General features: G+C 43.0%; 1 protein-coding gene across 1 annotated transcript in view; it reads right to left on the bottom strand.

Annotated features, from left to right (window-relative positions):
* The window catches only part of CACNA2D3 (calcium voltage-gated channel auxiliary subunit alpha2delta 3), an 857,341-nt gene that overhangs the window by 291,571 nt on the left and 547,089 nt on the right, over positions 1 to 18,681 (bottom strand). The window contains exon 12 of the mRNA XM_047096680.1: positions 2,664 to 2,742. Within this exon, the coding sequence (XP_046952636.1) occupies positions 2,664 to 2,742 (79 nt within the window). The remainder of the gene's footprint in view (positions 1 to 2,663; positions 2,743 to 18,681) is intronic.

Here is an 18,681-nt window from a genome sequence, read left to right as displayed (position 1 = left end):
ACAGACAGATACAAACAAGAACCCATGACTAAATGCATCCTAGCTGATGGGAACAACTACAATCCAATGTGGCAGGAATAACAGCAACATTTTTTAAGAACTTGAAAATGGAAAGGAACCCTTTCTTTTCAAGACCACAAAATAAAGGAAAAAATGGGAAAAGTGTAGTTCGCTCAAGGTTTTCAAATGTCAACAAAGTTCCAAAACTTATTTCAAGAATGGCCTCTTCACTCAGAGGAAATCTGGGATCCACTGAACCCCCATATCTTCATTGCCTATGTTTCTCCTATACTTTGCCCCCAAGTGAAGCCAGATGCATTATCCTGAGACCATCAGAATTGTTGATACCTTTGAGTGAGGCCAGCCAGCCACTAAACTAAACTAATTGTAAAATGTGTTATGTTAGTGCTTCAAGGAAATGTTAAAAACCTTCCACGCTGTTCTCTCCTTTTAAGATGAGGGGATTGACATGGGCTTAAAAGACTGTTCCAAGTAGAAGCAGAGAATTCAAGACAATGTCAAGCAAAGGGAAAGGCGAGAAAGCTTTATTTGGTTGTCCATGCACCTTTTCACCACTCACGTCCCATACCCGCCCATTCACAGTGCTAAGCCCCCGCAGAACACATATATTTTTCTCTATGGGATTACCTCCACCCATGCCCAATTCAGCTTGGGGAGACCTGATCCAAGCTTGGGGTCATAATCTTTTCTGGAGGAATGAAGGGACTTGAAATCAGAATTTAGAATGCTGACCAGTCTCAAGTGGAGAAGATCAAACTCTTCTTTTGAATATCATGTTTTGCCCACAATGTGTTGTGTGGACAGAGGAGTGTGCACGGCATGGTGTGGTCATTTCTAGATGTGCACACACCACAGCGGGCAGAGGGGGGTGGTCTGTCTACAAAGAGGAAGAATGTCATGGGGTGCAGAAAGAAACCAAGGAAGAAAGGAACTGAAACCAGCCTCCTGGTCCCTCATGAAACATGAGCTTCTCTTCCCGCTCTGGGCTCTGAGTCACTCCTTTTCCTCTCCAAAACACTCCTCTTTTTAATTTCAGAGAGCAACTTCAGCTGCTTGCAACCAAAATAACTTTGTCTTAAGAGCTGGGGTGTGCAAACTCTTCATGGAGTCCTCCTTCCTCCACTAACGTACAAACATTGGAACTTTTTTTTTTTTAATAAAGCATGGCTTAAGAGACAATATTAAAAAAGACCACCTAAATCTATCAAGACTAGTTTACTATGTGATAGGACATGCCTTCCTTTGTAAGTGTGTATAGCCAATTTACTCATTTTTCAAACGTTAAAGGAGCACTCGCTCTGAGTGAGATAGGAGTCTGGGCTCTCCCCAAGTGCTCATGATGAAATCAGAGTAAAAGCCTGTTCTCATAGAACATGTAGCCTCCGAGAGGAAATAAGACATGCCTACAGATCAAAATGGCACCAGGAAATAATACAGGACATGCATTTGTGAGGCACTGCACTACCAGTTTTACCTGCAGAACCCCATTTCAGGCTCACAACAGTGTCAGGCACATGTCATCATTACCCCTGCTCTGTAGGTGACACAACTCAGACCCAGATAGGTCTGGTAACTTGTCCATGGGTGGTGGATGGTGGAGGCTAGATTTGAACTCAAGGAGTCTGGGTTAAGACTCCAGGGGTTGGACTTGACCAGCTATTTGCCTCCTCTGTTTTGCCTTTTTGGTTGTGTGTAGCATGAAAAAAAGCCCTTTACTGACTAGTGGGCCAGTTACCTCCCTCTTTCTGTCTTCCCCAAAGCATTGTTTCTGACACACAACAGGAGATTATTAAATAATAAACCTCGGAATATCAAAAAGGCAACAATTACTGAGCATTTACCATGCCTCAGCATTGAACCAGGTACCTAATATACACCATTTCATTAATCCTTACATTTAATAGGAATCAAAGGAAGAACTATTATCCACATCCTGATTTTGGAGATTAGAACATTGAGGCAGGTTAAAAACTAATTCAATTAGTTAAGTAGGCTAAGTTATGCTATGGGAACATATCAAACTGAAAATCTCAGTAGCTTAACACAAAGGGTTATTGATTATACTGGCAGCATGGGCCGGAACACAGCCAGGGGCAGGGGGAGTAGAAAGGCCTCCGTCCCTAGTGGTCACTCAGGAAACCAGGCTGATGAAGTCATCTCATGACTATTCCATCCAGAGCATGGAGTTTCAGAGTTCACAAGGGCAGGAGAACATTGTATGGACACTATCATGCTAGCTCTAACGCGCTTTAGCCTAGGGATGATGCAGGTTGGTTTTGCTCACGGCCTACTGAACCTGTCTTGAGGCCCCAGCTAACTGCAAGGGGACTAGGAAGGTGGAGTGAACACATGGGTATCTGGTTATCAGTAAAGTGCTATGCCATCGTAATCATCCCAAGGTCACCCAGCAACTAAGCGGCAGAATGTAGAGGGTTAACCATTCCACATGACAATGTCCTCGAAATTTGTAAATGTATTTCCAGAGATGCTATTATAAGTTATCAAAACTCATCTAGAAACACCCAAATGTTGTCTTAGTACTCATAGTCTTCTCTTAGAACTTTCTACTTGCTCAGGACTACCCCAATTTTGGCACATCCGAGGGGAAGTTACTCAGAGCCAAGCACACGGGGGGAACCTACCTTTGTTGGCACAAGCCATCCACTTGAGATTGTCTGCAAAAGCAGCCTCCCGTCCAATGAGGTAGGTGAAGATGCGGACCTGAGAGGAAGAGGAACACAGGCATCAGTGGTGTTCACCTTTCACTCTGCTGCCCCAGATCACATGCGTGGCACACACACATGTGCTTTACCTCTTTAATGCCCCAGGCTTCCCATCTGTAGGAACATATTTAAGACATTTGAAGTACAGTCAGCTAGAAATATATTCAAAACTCAGGCCTTTGATCTTTTAAACCATATGGCACTGGTGGTGGTTGTTTTTCGGTGTGCAACACACGACAGAGGAGAGCAACTTGAAATGGGAAATGGCAACAGCACGGGTCTGGGTTTGCTACAAACATATGGACAAGGATCGTCCAGGTCTGGACCAAATCCGCAACCATTTTCCTCATCCACACAGGAAATGCAGGGTATGCTCTTCCTGGGAATATAAACGCCACCAAAAGACCCTCAACATCCCTCTCCCCCAATGGTGAGGACAGGCTGCAGAGAGTCTTACCATCTGTGGTGTCTGGTGTGATTTTAGGAGGTAATTAAGTGGGACCAGAGGCACAGCCTGTAGCCAGGAGACCAATGGGGACTCTTTCTTGCCTTCTTAAGCATTTGGTTCCCAAAGAGTAGAAAACACATGTAAAACCCTGTCTCTCTCATTTTCTACTGCTTTCTCAACTCTCTCCCATGAGGCTAGAATTCTCTGAAATAGAGTGCAATCCATCCCCCAAAGTAGTACTTGAGGGTAAGATGGAAGAAGAGGAACTAAAAGGGATACAACTCTTGAATTCAAATTTAAAATGGTACATGGCTGAAGACTACACAGTCCAAACAAAAGTCTTCTGGCGGGCCAAGGATGGTGCTGTGGCTACCTCTTTGTGGCTCAGTTAATGAAGACATACTATCGGATGAAGACACTGGATATGTGGTATGAGAGGATTTACCAGCTGGTGTCCCCCCAGCCCGCTGAAACTGGCTCAGGCACCCCTATTGCCCCTTCAGTACCTTTATTATAGTGTAGATAACTAGTATCTTGTGTGGTTACGTCTGTGAGGTTGATTCCCACTAGCCTGTCCACCTGATGCAGGGAAGGAAGAGGTGTGCCTCTTTCTCCCGGCTATGTCCTGATGGAGCACAGCTCAATACATGAATGGGTAAAAATACAAGAATGCTCCCAGCTGAGTGAAAAAAAATGCAGATTGTGCTTTCTTTTATTTATTTAATTATTATCTTTCTAAGTAGGCTCCATGACCAACATGAGGTTTGAACTCACAACCCCAAGACCAAGAGTCATGTACTCTACCGACTGAGCCAGTCAGGCGCTCTAGATTTTGTTTTAATTATAAATATCCTCTTCTCTGGGCACTATAGCTTGAAAGCTAGTTTAAAGAGATGTGTGTGTGTGTGTATTTAAGTTTTTATGTATTTATTTGGAAAGAGAGGGAAGGGGAGGGGCAGAGAGAGAGAGAGAGAGAGAGAGAGGAAGAAAGAAAATCCCAAAGCAGGCTCTGTGCTGTCAGTGCAGAGCCCAATGTGGGGCTCAAGCTCAAACTGCAAGATCATGACCTGAGCTGAAATCAAGAGTCAGATGCTTAACGGACTGAGCCACCCAGATGCTCCTAAAGAAATGTTTAAACACACGTTATCATTACATAACCTCAGCCTGTCCTCACTTATGTGCACGAAGGCAGTCATTTCATCCATCACAACTCCTCCAAGGGTGCTTCCTGAGTGCGTGAGCAGGCAGAGAGAGATTTGCCTCTCTTCATTCCCCTCACTCTCTCCCACACTATTCCCAATGGAGTCACATTGAGAGAGAAAGGATATGTCACTTATTATTATTATTATTATTATTATTATTATTACTTAAATTGGGAGATTCTGGCTTCTCTTGGAGGAAAAAAGAGAAGAGTCAGTTTCACGTGGCCAAAAGTGATTATCACTGACCAAGCCCTACACAAAGTCACTTTCTTGTTCACTTTTCCTGCCTGGCCACTGTGGGCATTTAGCTGAAGATGTCTGATGTAGGCGGTAGCTGAGGTCCAGTTAATTAAAATGATTTGCTTAATTTCATCTAGTCCTGGGTCATCTGAGTTCAAGCCCCATGTCAGGCTCTGCGCTGACCGTGTGGAGTCTGCTTGAGAGTCTCTCTCCCTCTCTCTCTCTCTCTCTCTCTCTTTCTGTCCCTCCTCTGCTTATACTCTCTCTCTCTCTCAAAAATAAACAAATAAACTTAAAAAAATTCATCTAGTCCTGCCTTGGGATAACACTGGGGCCTCCTCTCAATCTCTTCAAGATGCTGGGTCTGTCCACATAGAAAACCCCAACCAGCCCCATGGCCCAGAGCCAGCACCCAGAGGAGCCAGCACTGGAATACAGTGTTTTGAGTCCCAGACCCATGCTTTTTTTTTTTTTTTTTTTAATAAGTCCTCACCTTTCATTTCAAATTTAAGCTGTTTTAAGGGAAAACCCTAGATTGATAAAAACTTGCATACCCACTGGCTTTTAATGAAGCAGAAAGCTTAAAAGATAGCTCTTAGTAAATGAAGCTAGGGGTCTATCTTTGCAGGCAAATAGGAAAAGATGTGGCACAGAGCAGCCCGTATGTTCGCATGCACCAAATCTCCTCTGCCATGCAGATTAAGAACCTCAGGATAAACTGAGTTCTCTCTCAGCAGCATGGTTAAAGCTCCAGCACAAGGCTGTGAACCACTAGCAAGACTTCTATAATCCCTCACTTAAAAAGATGGCAACCCATTTGGAAAACCAGCAGGATCGTGCCAAACTTCAGGCCAGACATGACTGCTCAAAGAACTGTGCTAACAATAACCACAATAATGGAATCCAGCATTGCAGCCCCCACACCCCCACCATGGCTCCTATACCACTGCTGTGACCCCTACCTGGCCCTGGGAACGGGGCCCTGGGTCAGGTACATGCTAAAGGATTTATAGGCATCATATTTATTTTGTTAGTTTGTATTTTATTTTACTGTTTATGAAAGAGGATCAGAATCATGTTCAATATTTCCATTTATGTGGCGCCCTTGACTCCCTGGGGGACTGGCCTCCTTATCTGAGTAGAAACAGCATGGAAAGGACTTGTCACATCTCTGCCTATAAAATAAACATCATCAAACAATACTAGGTCCACACCCTGGATTTCTCACAATGATGCCTTTCAACTGGCAACAAAAGAGAAGGGATTTTTACTCCAAAATAAACATTTTGGAGAGCAATTTAACAATATCCATAGCATTTTTTATTTGTAATTTTTTCAGGCCCAGTAATTCTATCTCTAGGCATTTATCTTATAGCCAAGATAACAACAACAACAACAAAATACCCGTAGGAGCTGAGCAGGTATCAAAGATGACAGGAAGTGATAGGCATATGGAAAAACTATAGAGTTGAACGTCTTCATAAAGCCTTGTAATTTCATTTTATACATTTTCACCAATACACAAAAATGGTAAAGCTACAAGAATGTTCACCTTCATTATTTGTAATAGTCAATAACTGTTAGAGCTTAAGTGTCTCTTGATAGCTGAATGGCTAAAAAAAAAAAAAAAATTACAGTCCATTCACAGAGCCGAATACCCTGTAGATATGTACTCATGTAGAAAGACATCCGGTATAAACTGGTGAGGGGAGCAACGGCAAGTTGTAGGATATGGTATAGCACAGAATCCTATTTTTCTTAAAGGGGACTTATACTTTTTATTTCACAAATGTCTCTATCATTTGAACGTTTTTACAAATGAACAAGTATTGCTTTAATAATTGAAGATCATTCTAAATGAGCAGAAAGTAATCAGATGGCAACTTCTTGAACCATTCTACAAGGACCTAGGAAGAATCAATGTAGCACTGAAAATTCAACACAAGAGATGAAATGTGGCCATTAAGACCCAGCCCCGCATTTTCCATGGGGGGCTGCCATAGTCCACCGCTCAATTAACTGAATGCAAAAGCTGGAGAAATAACACAATCAAATCGCTCATTTCCATCATTAGCAGATTCTGTAATCTGATAGATATTATTTCCAACAATTAGAGATTTCTTCCCCAAGAAGCACCTTTAAAGAAATGTTCACAAGTCTGCCTTGAGGCCAACTACTTTTCAGATCAGAGGTGGTCTTGAAAGCCAGGTTCACAGCACAGAATATCGAGGGACAGAGGCACCACACAGTTCAGACCACAGCAGGAAGGACACACTGAGGCTCCTCAGAAAGCCAGGCCTTTGTGTTCATCATTTGCAGGCATGAAGGCACCACTCTCATTAATGCAGCACAAAGGCAGCGGGGGAAAGTCTGCATCAACCTATTAGTTCATTTTGATCTCCCATTTAAGTTTGTATGGTCTTTAAGTATTCCATAAACCCAATTAAGCTTAATAAAATTTAGAATGTGGACATTTCTAAGTTCAAAGTCACTTAATTTAATCTGCTTAGTATAAAATTTCCCAAGTGAAACAAACAAAAATCTCAATCCAGTTTTTCCAAAAAACAAATCATGCTTACTCATGTAGATGCAATTCCCACCAGAAAATGTGAGAGGCACCATTCCTCTCATGGTGAATATAGGTAGTTTGAGTTTATAATAATAATGAACCAAATCTCTTCTTTCTATAGCCATCAAAATAGGGGACGAAGAGTGTCTGCCAGTACACCTATCGTGGACACGTTTTACAGCCAGAAAACAGGCGGCCGCCAACTCCCCCACAAGTCCCTTTGGTAATGAATGGGACATTGTCAATGACCATGCTTTTGAAACAGTCTGAGCGTAACAGGTCATCCTCCATCTGTCACAAGTAACTTCTGAGCACCTACTATGTACCAGGGACTTTTCCTGGTGTTGGGGATAAAATGGATAAACCGTTAAAACAAACTGTCTTTAGGGAGTTTACGTTTTCATGAAAGTAAAACAGATAATTAATGGCAAATTCATATCTAACATTTATTTGTTGGATTAAATGCTTATGAAGAAAATAAAGCACAGTAAGGCAATGGAGAGTGATGAAAGCTACAAGAGAGGAAGGGAAACAACCCCCCCCCCCCGATAATGTGACATGTCATCAGGGATCTGGACAAAATGGGGTGGGAGAGGCAGAACAAGACACATGGCTATTGAGGAAGAATGCTCCAGGTGAAGGGAACAGAAGGGAACAGAAAGTCCCAGCCACTGGGACTTTGAAGGCACCAGTGGAAATGGAGTGGAGTCAATTAGCAGAGGTTGTAGAGAATGAACTTGGACAGACAACAGGGCCCTTGCAACCACTGTTAGAGAACAGAACCACAGAAGGGACTGAGTCGGAGCCTGATATGAGCCACATATAATCTTGTAAAAGGGTAAGTGTGTTTATAGTGTAGAGAATGGGGAATAAGCCATGAGAAGTCAGGCTCAACTTGGCTGCTCAATTGATTTTCCTGTGATGTTCTTACAAGTCTGAAGACCCAGGTCCCATCCAAGCACAATTAAATAAAACCCTCTGGAGCAGAGAGTCTTTTAATCTCTCTTGGTTCCAATGTGCAACCAAGTTTGAGAACCACAGCCATAGGGAGACAGGGTAGAGCAGAGACACAAAAGTAGGAGGCCACCAAAGTGGTCCAGGTGAGAGATGACAGTGGCTCTGGCCAGGGTAGGGAGAGTTCTTAGACTTCACCAAACATCAAGATCACCAGGGGCCTTGGATCACATCTTACCCCAAGACCCACCCTCCAGAGATTCAAATTAAGTAAGCCACAGATCTACATTTTTAAAACAGCACCCGTGGTAGGTTTGACATAGGTAGACTGATGCCAACTTTATTTATTTATTTATTTATTTATTTATTTATTTATTTATTGCCAATGTTTTAAAATAACACAGAGAAGATGAGCCTTGAGCAAAGGGAAGTGGAAGCAGGAATTAATAAATCAGTGGAGCCATTTCCAACAAAGGTATTTCCATACATTGCTAAGGATTGAGGCTAAACTTCTAGTTTATAATCTGTATGTGGTTTAAAAAAGATAGAGGAGATGGATCAAGAAGACATTTTTTTTTAAGTTTGTGTCAATCCAACAAGGCAGGAACATCAGACACCAACCAGACTGGGCAAACAGGACCAGCCATATGCAGTTCCTTTTTTCCCAAGAAAGGGCAGATCTGTGCCCACATGTCTGTAGCGAGAGCTGAGTCTTTATACCCAAAGCATTGCTCCTCAGAATTACAATAACCCCATTCTTGCTCCCATGTACAGAGGAAAGAGCTGAGGGCAGCACATTTAGAAACCTCCAAATACATAGTCTTCACATTTATTTTTTAAAAAGACTATGTTTTATTTTAAAATAACATTTAACTACAAATCTAGTACTTATAAAAAACTTATAAAACATGGATCCTGAGAAACTTAACAGAAGACCATGGGGGCGGGGAAGGAAAAAAAAAAAAAAAGAGAGGGAGGGAGCCAAACCATAAGAGACTCTTAAAAATTGAGAATAAACTGAAGGTTGATGGAGGGTGGGAGGGTGGGTGATGGGCATTGAAGAGGGCACCTGTTGGGATGAGCACTGGGTGTTGTATAGAAACCAATGTGACAATAAATTTCACGTTAAAAAAACATGCAATCTACATGGATTATATGTATAAATGACATTTGCTAAAAGAATCATCAAGTACCTCTGGGGGCCCACATCCATGGGCTCCAAATTTTAATTCAACTAAGTGGCAGCCTCTGCAAATGAATATGTGCACTTACTTTTATGTCTTTGCACCTGCTCATGCCCCTTCAGACTCACTGCCCAACTCAATTATTCCCTAAAATACCTTCAGGATTTCTCAAAAATAGTATATGACTTCAACTTTAGAAAGAAGACTCCTGATGTCTTTATGTCTTAAAGTCAACTTACTATTACTGAGTATGTTCTTGCTCTGTATCTTCACAAGATATATTCCTAACCAGCTTCTCTTATTTGCTCATTCCTATGAATTATGGTGCAGAGAAGCACCTCTGAATAAAATCTTTAACCTCTAAGCAGAAGATGAGGGCTGGAGCTTGATTATTCCCCAAATGCTTCATAAATGACTGCCAATATTGTCTTCACGGAAGCACTGCAAGAGTAGAGGCAGCCCTGGAGAAGGCTGATGCCAATGGACACAGTTATACTGAGCAGGTCGCTTTAATCGAGAAGCCATCATGCTCATAATAAAAGGAGAAACATCCTTCTCCAAAGGCTGAGAGAGGCGCATAAGGTAACACTGTCCTGAGCAGCAATATGAGGGGACAAATTCAATTAAATTACAAAAGTAATAAAATTTCAACAAATGAGTATCATAGATCATTATGATAAATGGACTGTCATTTGGGGGATGCTGTAAGAGTCTGTATAATCTCTTTCCTCTCAAGCACAGTGCCTGATACCTCATGTGTGGTACTGAAATACCACAATTCAGAAAAAGTGCAGTTTGGGAATCTTCTGAGAAGGAGGATGCAAGTCTGGTTTTATGGGCATGTGTTTTTTCAAGGTGGAGAAGGTGTGTCTGAGTCGCCCAGAGGCTGAGCTGAGTTAGCACAGCAGAGCACAGGTGCGATGACACACTAATCACAGAACAACAAGTAGTCAAGCTACAAACATCCTCAAAGGTGGGTGACACAATTCATTAGACTATCCAGCCCCATGGACTTCATTCAGGAGGCAAAGCCAGTGTATAAACTGTCTTTTTATGTTCTGTACTTTTGATGCTCTGGGGCGTTGCTGCCTTGGAGGAACTACCCCTCCCCGGGCTAGCTAATTCCTGGAGGTAGCAAATAACTTGCCTGCAGGTGCACCTCTGAATGCAAATAAACCAATCCGACCTCCTCTTTTTATCAGATGTTCACACTCTGGACCATTCTCCACCTGTCCTAACCACTCCATGGCTGCTACCAGACAACTAGGGACAGTTCTTATGCCCCAAAGTCCACTGAAATTATCCAATCCCAACCCTGCTTACCCTGCTTTGCCTCTTTCTTACATGAAACCACAAAAAGGCTTCAGCCCTCTAGCTCCTCTCTCTCTCTCTCTCTCTCTCTCTCTCTCTCTCTCTCTCTCTTCACACTCGCCTTGCCTCGGTGTTTCCCTTGGTGAAGCTCCATGTGGTATGGTGTGCCTCTTGCTTCTAGAGGACAACAAGTATAATAAACTTCTTCCTTCACACCAGCCACTTCTATGCCTGTGCACCTTACCATATCTGATTCAAATAAATACTAAGTACCCTCAAAAAATCTGGGAATCAGGAGACCTGGGCTCCAGGTGCGCCCAGCTCCACACTTACTGGCTTGGTGGCATTGAGCAAATTAAACCCTCAGACTGTACTTTCCTTATGTGTGGGCAACATGTGGATCACCTGCCCCACTCCCTGTGATCAATGGGGAATGGGATAATGGATGCAAGGACAGGTCAGAGGCAGTGAATCTGTCAGAGTTGCAGCCATGTGTATTTCATACAATTTGCTGCAGTAAAACGAAACAAAGTGAGTTGAGGAAAGCCAACTCTCTTATCCATAGACACCCCCCCCCCCACCCTGCCCAGAGGTCTGGTTAAAGAGGAAATTGATGGTTGTGGGTGAATAAGAGATTCTTCCTAGGGGAGGGTTTTGAGCAGCCATCACTGATATTTGTCATTACCAAGGATGATGGGATTGAAGTCCCTAACACTAGAGGTACAGCAATGACAACTTCTGTTAACCTCTGCAGAGTCATAAGATCAATTAAGACATTGGCAAAGGCTATGGACCTTCCCCCTACCAAAAAAAAAAAAAAAAAAAAAAAAAAAAGCCCAAAGCTGTACATTCACAATTTCAGATAAGATTTATGAGATTTGGGGCACCTCCTCACCAAAGACCCAGATTCCCTAGGAATCTCTGGATCCCAGGTTAAGAACCTCTGTTTTATAGACTTCTTGTATTCTGTACTCTAAATTCCTCAAAAACAAATTGTATTCTTTGGACAATAATAATGGGCTCTTAAGTGCTTGCCAAACTGAGAGAGAAGTTCATTTGTTCATTTATATGTCCATTATCCAATGATTTGGTGAGTCCCAGATATTAGCCATCCATGACCAGATCCAGACTTCACATTGGGAATGAGTCCTCAATATGTAGGAGCAAAGTGGACACACCAGGAGCCCTGAGACAGAATAGGGACAACTACAGACCTTGAATTTGCACATTACAACATGGAGCCTTTGAATGACCACACCTAAAGGAACAGGGATGGAATGGACAGACAGATAGGACCCCCGTCATTCATTTTTAAATCCAGAGAATCCAGTGTAATGGTTGACATGAAGCTAGCATCCAAACGTGTTGACTGGTAATACATAAAAATCTTTTTCTGCTGATATGAGGGCTCTTGAAACAAATTCATCACCAAGATTGAGATTGCTGGCCACCACAGGGCCTACAGAGATCAAGTGGATCAAGTGGAGATCAAGTGGTAACAGTTATTTGTTTACAGGTATGCCCTTTCTTCCAAGAAGGCTCACAGATTCAACACCATGAACAAAAACACAAACTCATGTGTGTAAAGCTGTTAAATTCAGCGGAACAGGTCAGAAGGTCTACCTACGTAAAAGGGAAACTAATTGTTCTACAAATGGGGATGCTCATACTTACACTTGTGAAACATCTTGGAATCATGTCCCTCCCTAGCTTAGAGCCTTCCGATGTCTTCCCATTGCACTTGGAATATTTTCCCAACTCCTGATCACAGCTACGATGTCCTGGAAGACCCAGAGACATGAAAAACTCTTTTTTGGCTTTAGGGTCTTTGTCTAAAGACCCTATCTTTAGGGTCTTTGTCTAAAGACCCTATCTTTAGGGTCCTGTCCCACTGCCTAGAATGTTCTTTATTCCTTCACTTTCTATGGCTAACTCCCTCTCATCCCATGTGTCTCCTTCATGATACCTGGTACGTTTTGTAGGTATCTTAATGACTTATTTCCTTGAATTACATCGATTTCGTCCTCCAAACAGAAATGCAAATGTGGGAGCAGAATGAAGCCACTACACCCAGCTCAATGCCCGGGATGTGGTAGATTCTCAATGAATACCAGTCATTCACTTTCTCTCCATTTCTTTTCACAAATTTTGTAAGTCAAAATAAGTCGGCATGGGATGCTCATGAATTTATCAGAGTTAGAGCTCTTTCCTTCACTACCAACTTCGTTTTAAATGCTTTCCTATTTTTCCAAATTGATATGCTATCAATCAGCTGGAAATTTCACTTTCCCCTACAAAAAGTTCCCTTGATTTCTTTTCACACTGCAGTTCGGTGATAAATAGCAAGAAATGGAGGACGGAAAAGTTCCCGTCTTTGTTACTGCCATCTCATCTTCAGGAGCCAGAAAATGGTGTCTTAGTTGAGGCCTCACATGGGTGGATCATCAGTTTTATAGCATATTTCTTCCTAGGTGCTGCCCCTTGATTCTAGATGGAAGGCATACAAGCTGTAGACTGAAGTCAATTGTATTTAAAAATTTTTTTTTTCAACGTTTATTTATTTTTGGGACAGAGAGAGACAGAGCATGAACGGGGGAGGGGCAGAGAGAGAGGGAGACACAGAATCGGAAACAGGCTCCAGGCTCTGAGCCATCAGCCCAGAGCCTGACGCGGGGCTCGAACTCACGGACCGCGAGATCGTGACCTGGCTGAAGTCGGACGCTTAACCGACTGCGCCACCCAGGCGCCCCAGAAGTCAATTGTATTTTAAATAACGGCCTGCTTCAAGGATAACCTAGCAGGGAAAAGACAACACTTTACAGCGATGATGGGACACTTGTTCTTCCAAGCAACTTTCAGTGCAAGTCCCTTCTTCCTCCCGCCCCTTGGCACAGTTTGAACAGGCAGCAAGATTTCATGGAAAACAGGAATGACTGGGTGGACAGGTGAGCAGAATACAGTGGATACAAGACAGGGTTGAGAACTGGACACACCCAGTTTTAGCAGCTGGGTCTTCCCCAAGTGAGCCAGGCAACCTGGGGGAGTTATGTGATCTTTCTGAGTCTCATTTTCCTTACCTGCAAGGCACTATGGTTAACAGAATACCCATATGGCAGGATTGCTGTTAAATGGTAGGGTGAGGGCAGGGTTTGTGCTACTAAAGAGTGTGTGGGGGGTCCTTTCTAAGAGGAGGTCTCCAATGGGGCATCTTGCCTGGACCCTAAAGAGAAAACATGTAGGAAAAGGCCCAAAGGTGTGAAGCCTGAAGGCGTGAGTTGGCCTGTCAGTCTGGACCTTAGTGAAAAGCTCCTTTTCCCTTAATGGTACCCCCCCCCCGAGTTTGTGTTCACTACCCAGATGAGGGTACAGGACCAAGACTCACACGGCCTTGGGCACAAATGCAGCCCTTGTGTGGGATGTGGGCCAAAGCCCGTCCCCACCCCCTCGCCACTCAGTAAGAAGCAGCATGCGTTTGGATAAAGCAGTCCCTCCACAGACCACCCTAGTGAATCAGCACAGTGCAGGTTATAGGTCGAGGATTTAGGGGTTTGGAATTCTGCCCAAATCATTCTCAAACTTATTAAAACCAACAGCTGTTGTGAACTCTAAGCTAGCACGGTTCTTGTCACTTCTATCTTCCCCACCAATCCTCCCTGTCACTAAGAATTAGTCTAAAATAGCAGTTTCTGCTGTCAAATCACCTGCCACCTTCTGGGGCTTACTGTCAAAAAGAAAAGTCAAGGACTCATCAGACAACTGCAAGGATATTGTTGAGGACAGCATTCATTTCATTTTACCTGTGACTCTCCAAGAGGCAGACAGGTAGGAACATGGCTCAGGGTTGGGAGGGAAGGACTTATCAGAATCACCTGTGGGGTTTCGGCAATGGATACATGCTCATTATCAGTACCCCGACCTCTGCCCCCTCCAGGGATTCCAGTGTTCCCATGACCCTGAACATCCACTACGGGAGCATGCGCCCAGCTGAAGACCGTACTATCAAGAGCCACTGTTTTGACATCAACGAGTACCGTAGGTGGATGAGGCAGGAAAGTGAGAGAAAGTTCCAGGGGGCAACTGGGGGGAAACATATCTTCTTTCTGAGAAACCCCAGAAGAAAATTTGTTTCTTGCCTTCAATCAGTTAGAGTTGTATTTATCCTAAGAATTGTCATCTTACAGACCGTAAGCCTTAAAGTTATCCAGGTTTCCTCACTGGTGTTGGCTGTCCTCATCTTCAACAGAGATTAAGTGTTTTGTTTGGCCCTACTTTTATTATGTTCTGGTCATATATTTGTTCAATGCTCTTATCAGGAAAGAGGGTTAAATTTTGTTAAAAACTTTTAACTGTAAAGTTCCTGTATTTCTTCTCTTAGCTTTGTGTCCCTTTGGAGGGATAGTTTAGGTCAAAAGAATCCTTCCTGATCTTCCCCTCAGCTCTTTGCTCCTGGAAATGAACCCTCCAGCATTTCTCACATTTTCCCCACCACATTTTACATGTAAGAGAAAACAACAGGAAATTAAGTAGTATCAGTCATGCCAGTAAGTTGGTGAAAAAGGCGTGGTGACCAAAAAACACTGAGGAAGGGGAGGTCATGCAGGGCGACAGATCATCTCTGTCCTGCAGGAGAATTCTTGCAGTGGAGAGAAGCTACAAACCCAGTAGAACCCACATGGAATGCACGGGATGGTGGGGAAAGATAGCCTGGGAGGCAGCAGACAGATCAGTGAAATGCAAGCCAAGAAGAGCAATGGGTTTTAATAGAAGAAAATACATAAACTATGGGGCACCTGGGTGGCTCAGCTGGTTAAGCAGCCAACTTCGGCTCAGGTCATGATCTCACGGTCTGTAAGTTTGAGCCCCGTGTCGGGCTCTGTGCCGACAGCTTGGTACCTGGAGCCTGCTTCAGATTCTGTGTCTCCCTCTCTTTCTGCCCCTCCCCTGCCATAGTCTGTCTTTCTCAAAAATAAATAAACATTAAAAAAAAAATTTTTTTTAAAGAAAAAAAATACATAAACGCAAAGTTGGTATTCCTGAGAGCTAGAACCTATTTTCTTTCCTCACCATTATGGCTTTATTTATTTGTTGGTTTGTTGTTTTTCTGGGGTCAGGATTTTTCATGAGGATTGAGGGAAGAGAAAGATAGATACTGTATCCTGGAACTGAGCTGTTTTTCCAAAATATGTTTCTCCCACTGGCGAGCCTCAAGATTGGTCAAAGCTGCTGGCTCTAAATTTTTTTTTTTTCAACGTTTATTTATTTATTTTTGGGACAGAGAGAGACAGAGCATGAACGGGGGAGGGGCAGAGAGAGAGGGAGACACAGAATCGGAAACAGGCTCCAGGCTCTGAGCCATCAGCCCAGAGCCCGACGCGGGGCTCGAACTCACGGACCGCAAGATCGTGACCTGGCTGAAGTCGGACGCTTAACCGACTGCGCCACCCAGGCGCCCCAAAGCTGCTGGCTCTAATATGAGCACAAAGTTCTCCAGTTTTCCATCTTAAACACCACCTTCCAGGAGATGAGGGCTTTTCCTGGAGGAGTAAGCTTGAGGATATGAGGCTGCATGGGAGGAAGGGTCCACAGCATCTGCTGCAGCCTGGAAACCCCTCTCTTTCAGAGCGCTGGGTGACTTCTAATGACTTCAGTGTTAAAAATGATCCTAATTAATGACATGGAATGGGGAAATAAATAATTTCTTTGGAAGTTTCTTGCTAAATACCATTCTTGTGATTTTCATCTCCTCTGCCAATACTTAGTCCAGGCTACCAACACCTCTCATTTGGATAAACAGCCAGGCCTCTTACCTGAGCTTTTCCATTGCTATCCAGTCCCAGAGAAAGCTTCCTGCAGTAAAAATCAGAAAATGTGCCTCCTTTGCTAGAAGTTCTGCAGGGGCATTGCTTTCATATATAATAAGAATCAAAAGCCACCCCTGACCCATGCTCTGGCCTCTGCCTTGTTCCACAATCCCACCTCAGGTTGCCCCTCACTATTGCCAAATTCCCAGCCATGCCCTTCCTCCCACATTAACCGTTTTCCAATTCCCCCAACACCTCAAGTCTTTTTCATGCCATAGACCCTTTGCACATGCTCCCCTCTCAACACTAAAACATTTTAGCATTGCTGTTTCCTTTCTATCCTTTTGGTCTTATCATAAAACTCCCCATGTCCCAAAGTCCCTCCCTCCTCTTGTCATCTAAAATAAGTCTCCATTTTATGCTTGGCCTCAGCCCCTATTGCTTTTCTGCACAGCATTCAGTGCTATTTACAGTTATTTTATTTGCCATTTGGCTATGTTCTACTTCACACACACACACACACACACACACACACACTGAAGTGTAAGCTTCATGATGGAGATACAATGTCAGTTTTGTTCACTATTGTTTAACTCCTAATCTAGAACCTGACCTATAGCAGATGCCCCCAAATAACTTTCAAATAAATGAATTAATGCGGTTATTGCAAGAAATTATAAGGTATAAGCACAGGCTAAGTAGGGATAATCCATCATAATGTCTGCAGTAGGAACATGGTAAGAGAAATAGACTACGACTACAGCATTAAAATTATGTTGAGCACCCGCCCATTGTCACATATCATACATGGCAGGATTGCAATGAGGTGGGCACTATCATTATTCTCATTTAACAGATGAGCAAATTTGGGGTCTTTTGTGGTTCCATACAAATTTTAGGATTCCTTATTCTAGCTTTGAGAAGAATACTGGTGCAATTTTGGTTGGGATTGCATTGAATGTGTAGATTGCTTTGGGTAGTATTGGCATTTTAACAATATTTATTATTCCAATCCATGAGCATGGAATGTTTTTCCATTTCTTTGTATATTCTTCAATTTCCTTCATAAGCTTTCTATAGTTTTCAGCATACAGATCTTTTACACCTTTGGTTAGGTTTATTCCTAGGTATTTTATGATTCTTGGTGCAATTGTGAATGGGATCAGTTTCTTTATTTCTCTTTCTGTTGCTTCATTATTGGTGTATAAAAGTGCAACCGATTTCTGTACATTAATTTTGTACCCTGCAACTTTGCTGAATTCATGTATCAGTTCTAGCAGACTTTTGGTGGAGTCTGTTGGGTTTTCCATATAGAATATCATGTCATCTCCAAAAAGTGAAAGTTTGACTTCATCTTTGCCAATTCTGATGCCTTTGATTTCATTTTGTTGTCTGATTGCTGATGCTAGGACTTCCAATATTATGTTAAACAACAGTGGTGAGAGTGGACATCCCTGATGCTCAATGTCACTCCTCATCAAGGAAATACAAATCAAAACCACACCGAGATACCACCTCACACCAGTCAGAGTGGCTAAAATGAACAAATCAGGATACTATAGATGCTGGCGAGGATGTGGAGAAACAGGAACCCTCTTGCCCCTGCTGGTGGGAATGCAAACTGGTGCAGCCGCCCTGGAAAACAGTGTGGAGGTTCCTCAAAAAATTAAAAACAGATCTACCCTATGACCCAGCAATAGCACTTCTAGGAGTTTACCCAAGGGATACAGGAATGCTGATGCATAGCGGCACTTGTACCCCAATGTTTATAGCAGCACTTTCAACAATAGCCAAATTATGGAAACAGCCTAAATGTCCATCAGCTGACGAATGGATAAAGAAGTTGTGGTTTATATATACAATGGAATACTATGTGGCAATGAGAAAGAATGAAATCTTGCCATCTGTAGCAACATGGATGGAACTGGAGGGTATTATGCTGAGTGAAATAAGTCAGGCAGAGAAAGACAGATACCATATGTTTTCACTCATATGTGGATCCTGAGAAACTTAACAAAAGACCATGGGGGAGGAGAAGGGAGAAAAAAAAGTTACAGAGAGGGAGGGAGCCAAACCATAAGAGATTCTTAAATACTGAGAACAATCTGAGGGTTGATGGGGGCTGGGGGAGAGGGGAAAGTGGGTGATGGGCATTGAGGAGGGCACCTGTTGGGATGAGTACTGGGTGTTGTCACACAGTAGGTAAGTGGCAGCTATCAAACCCTTTT

This window comes from Lynx rufus, unplaced genomic scaffold (assembly GCF_022079265.1).
Source record: "Lynx rufus isolate CCGP_SWC_20201006 ecotype Redwood Valley unplaced genomic scaffold, mLynRuf1.p SCAF_4, whole genome shotgun sequence".
Lineage (NCBI taxonomy): Eukaryota > Metazoa > Chordata > Mammalia > Carnivora > Felidae > Lynx > Lynx rufus.
Note: the sequence above shows the minus strand (reverse complement) of the source record. Positions and strands in the feature narration are given on the sequence as shown.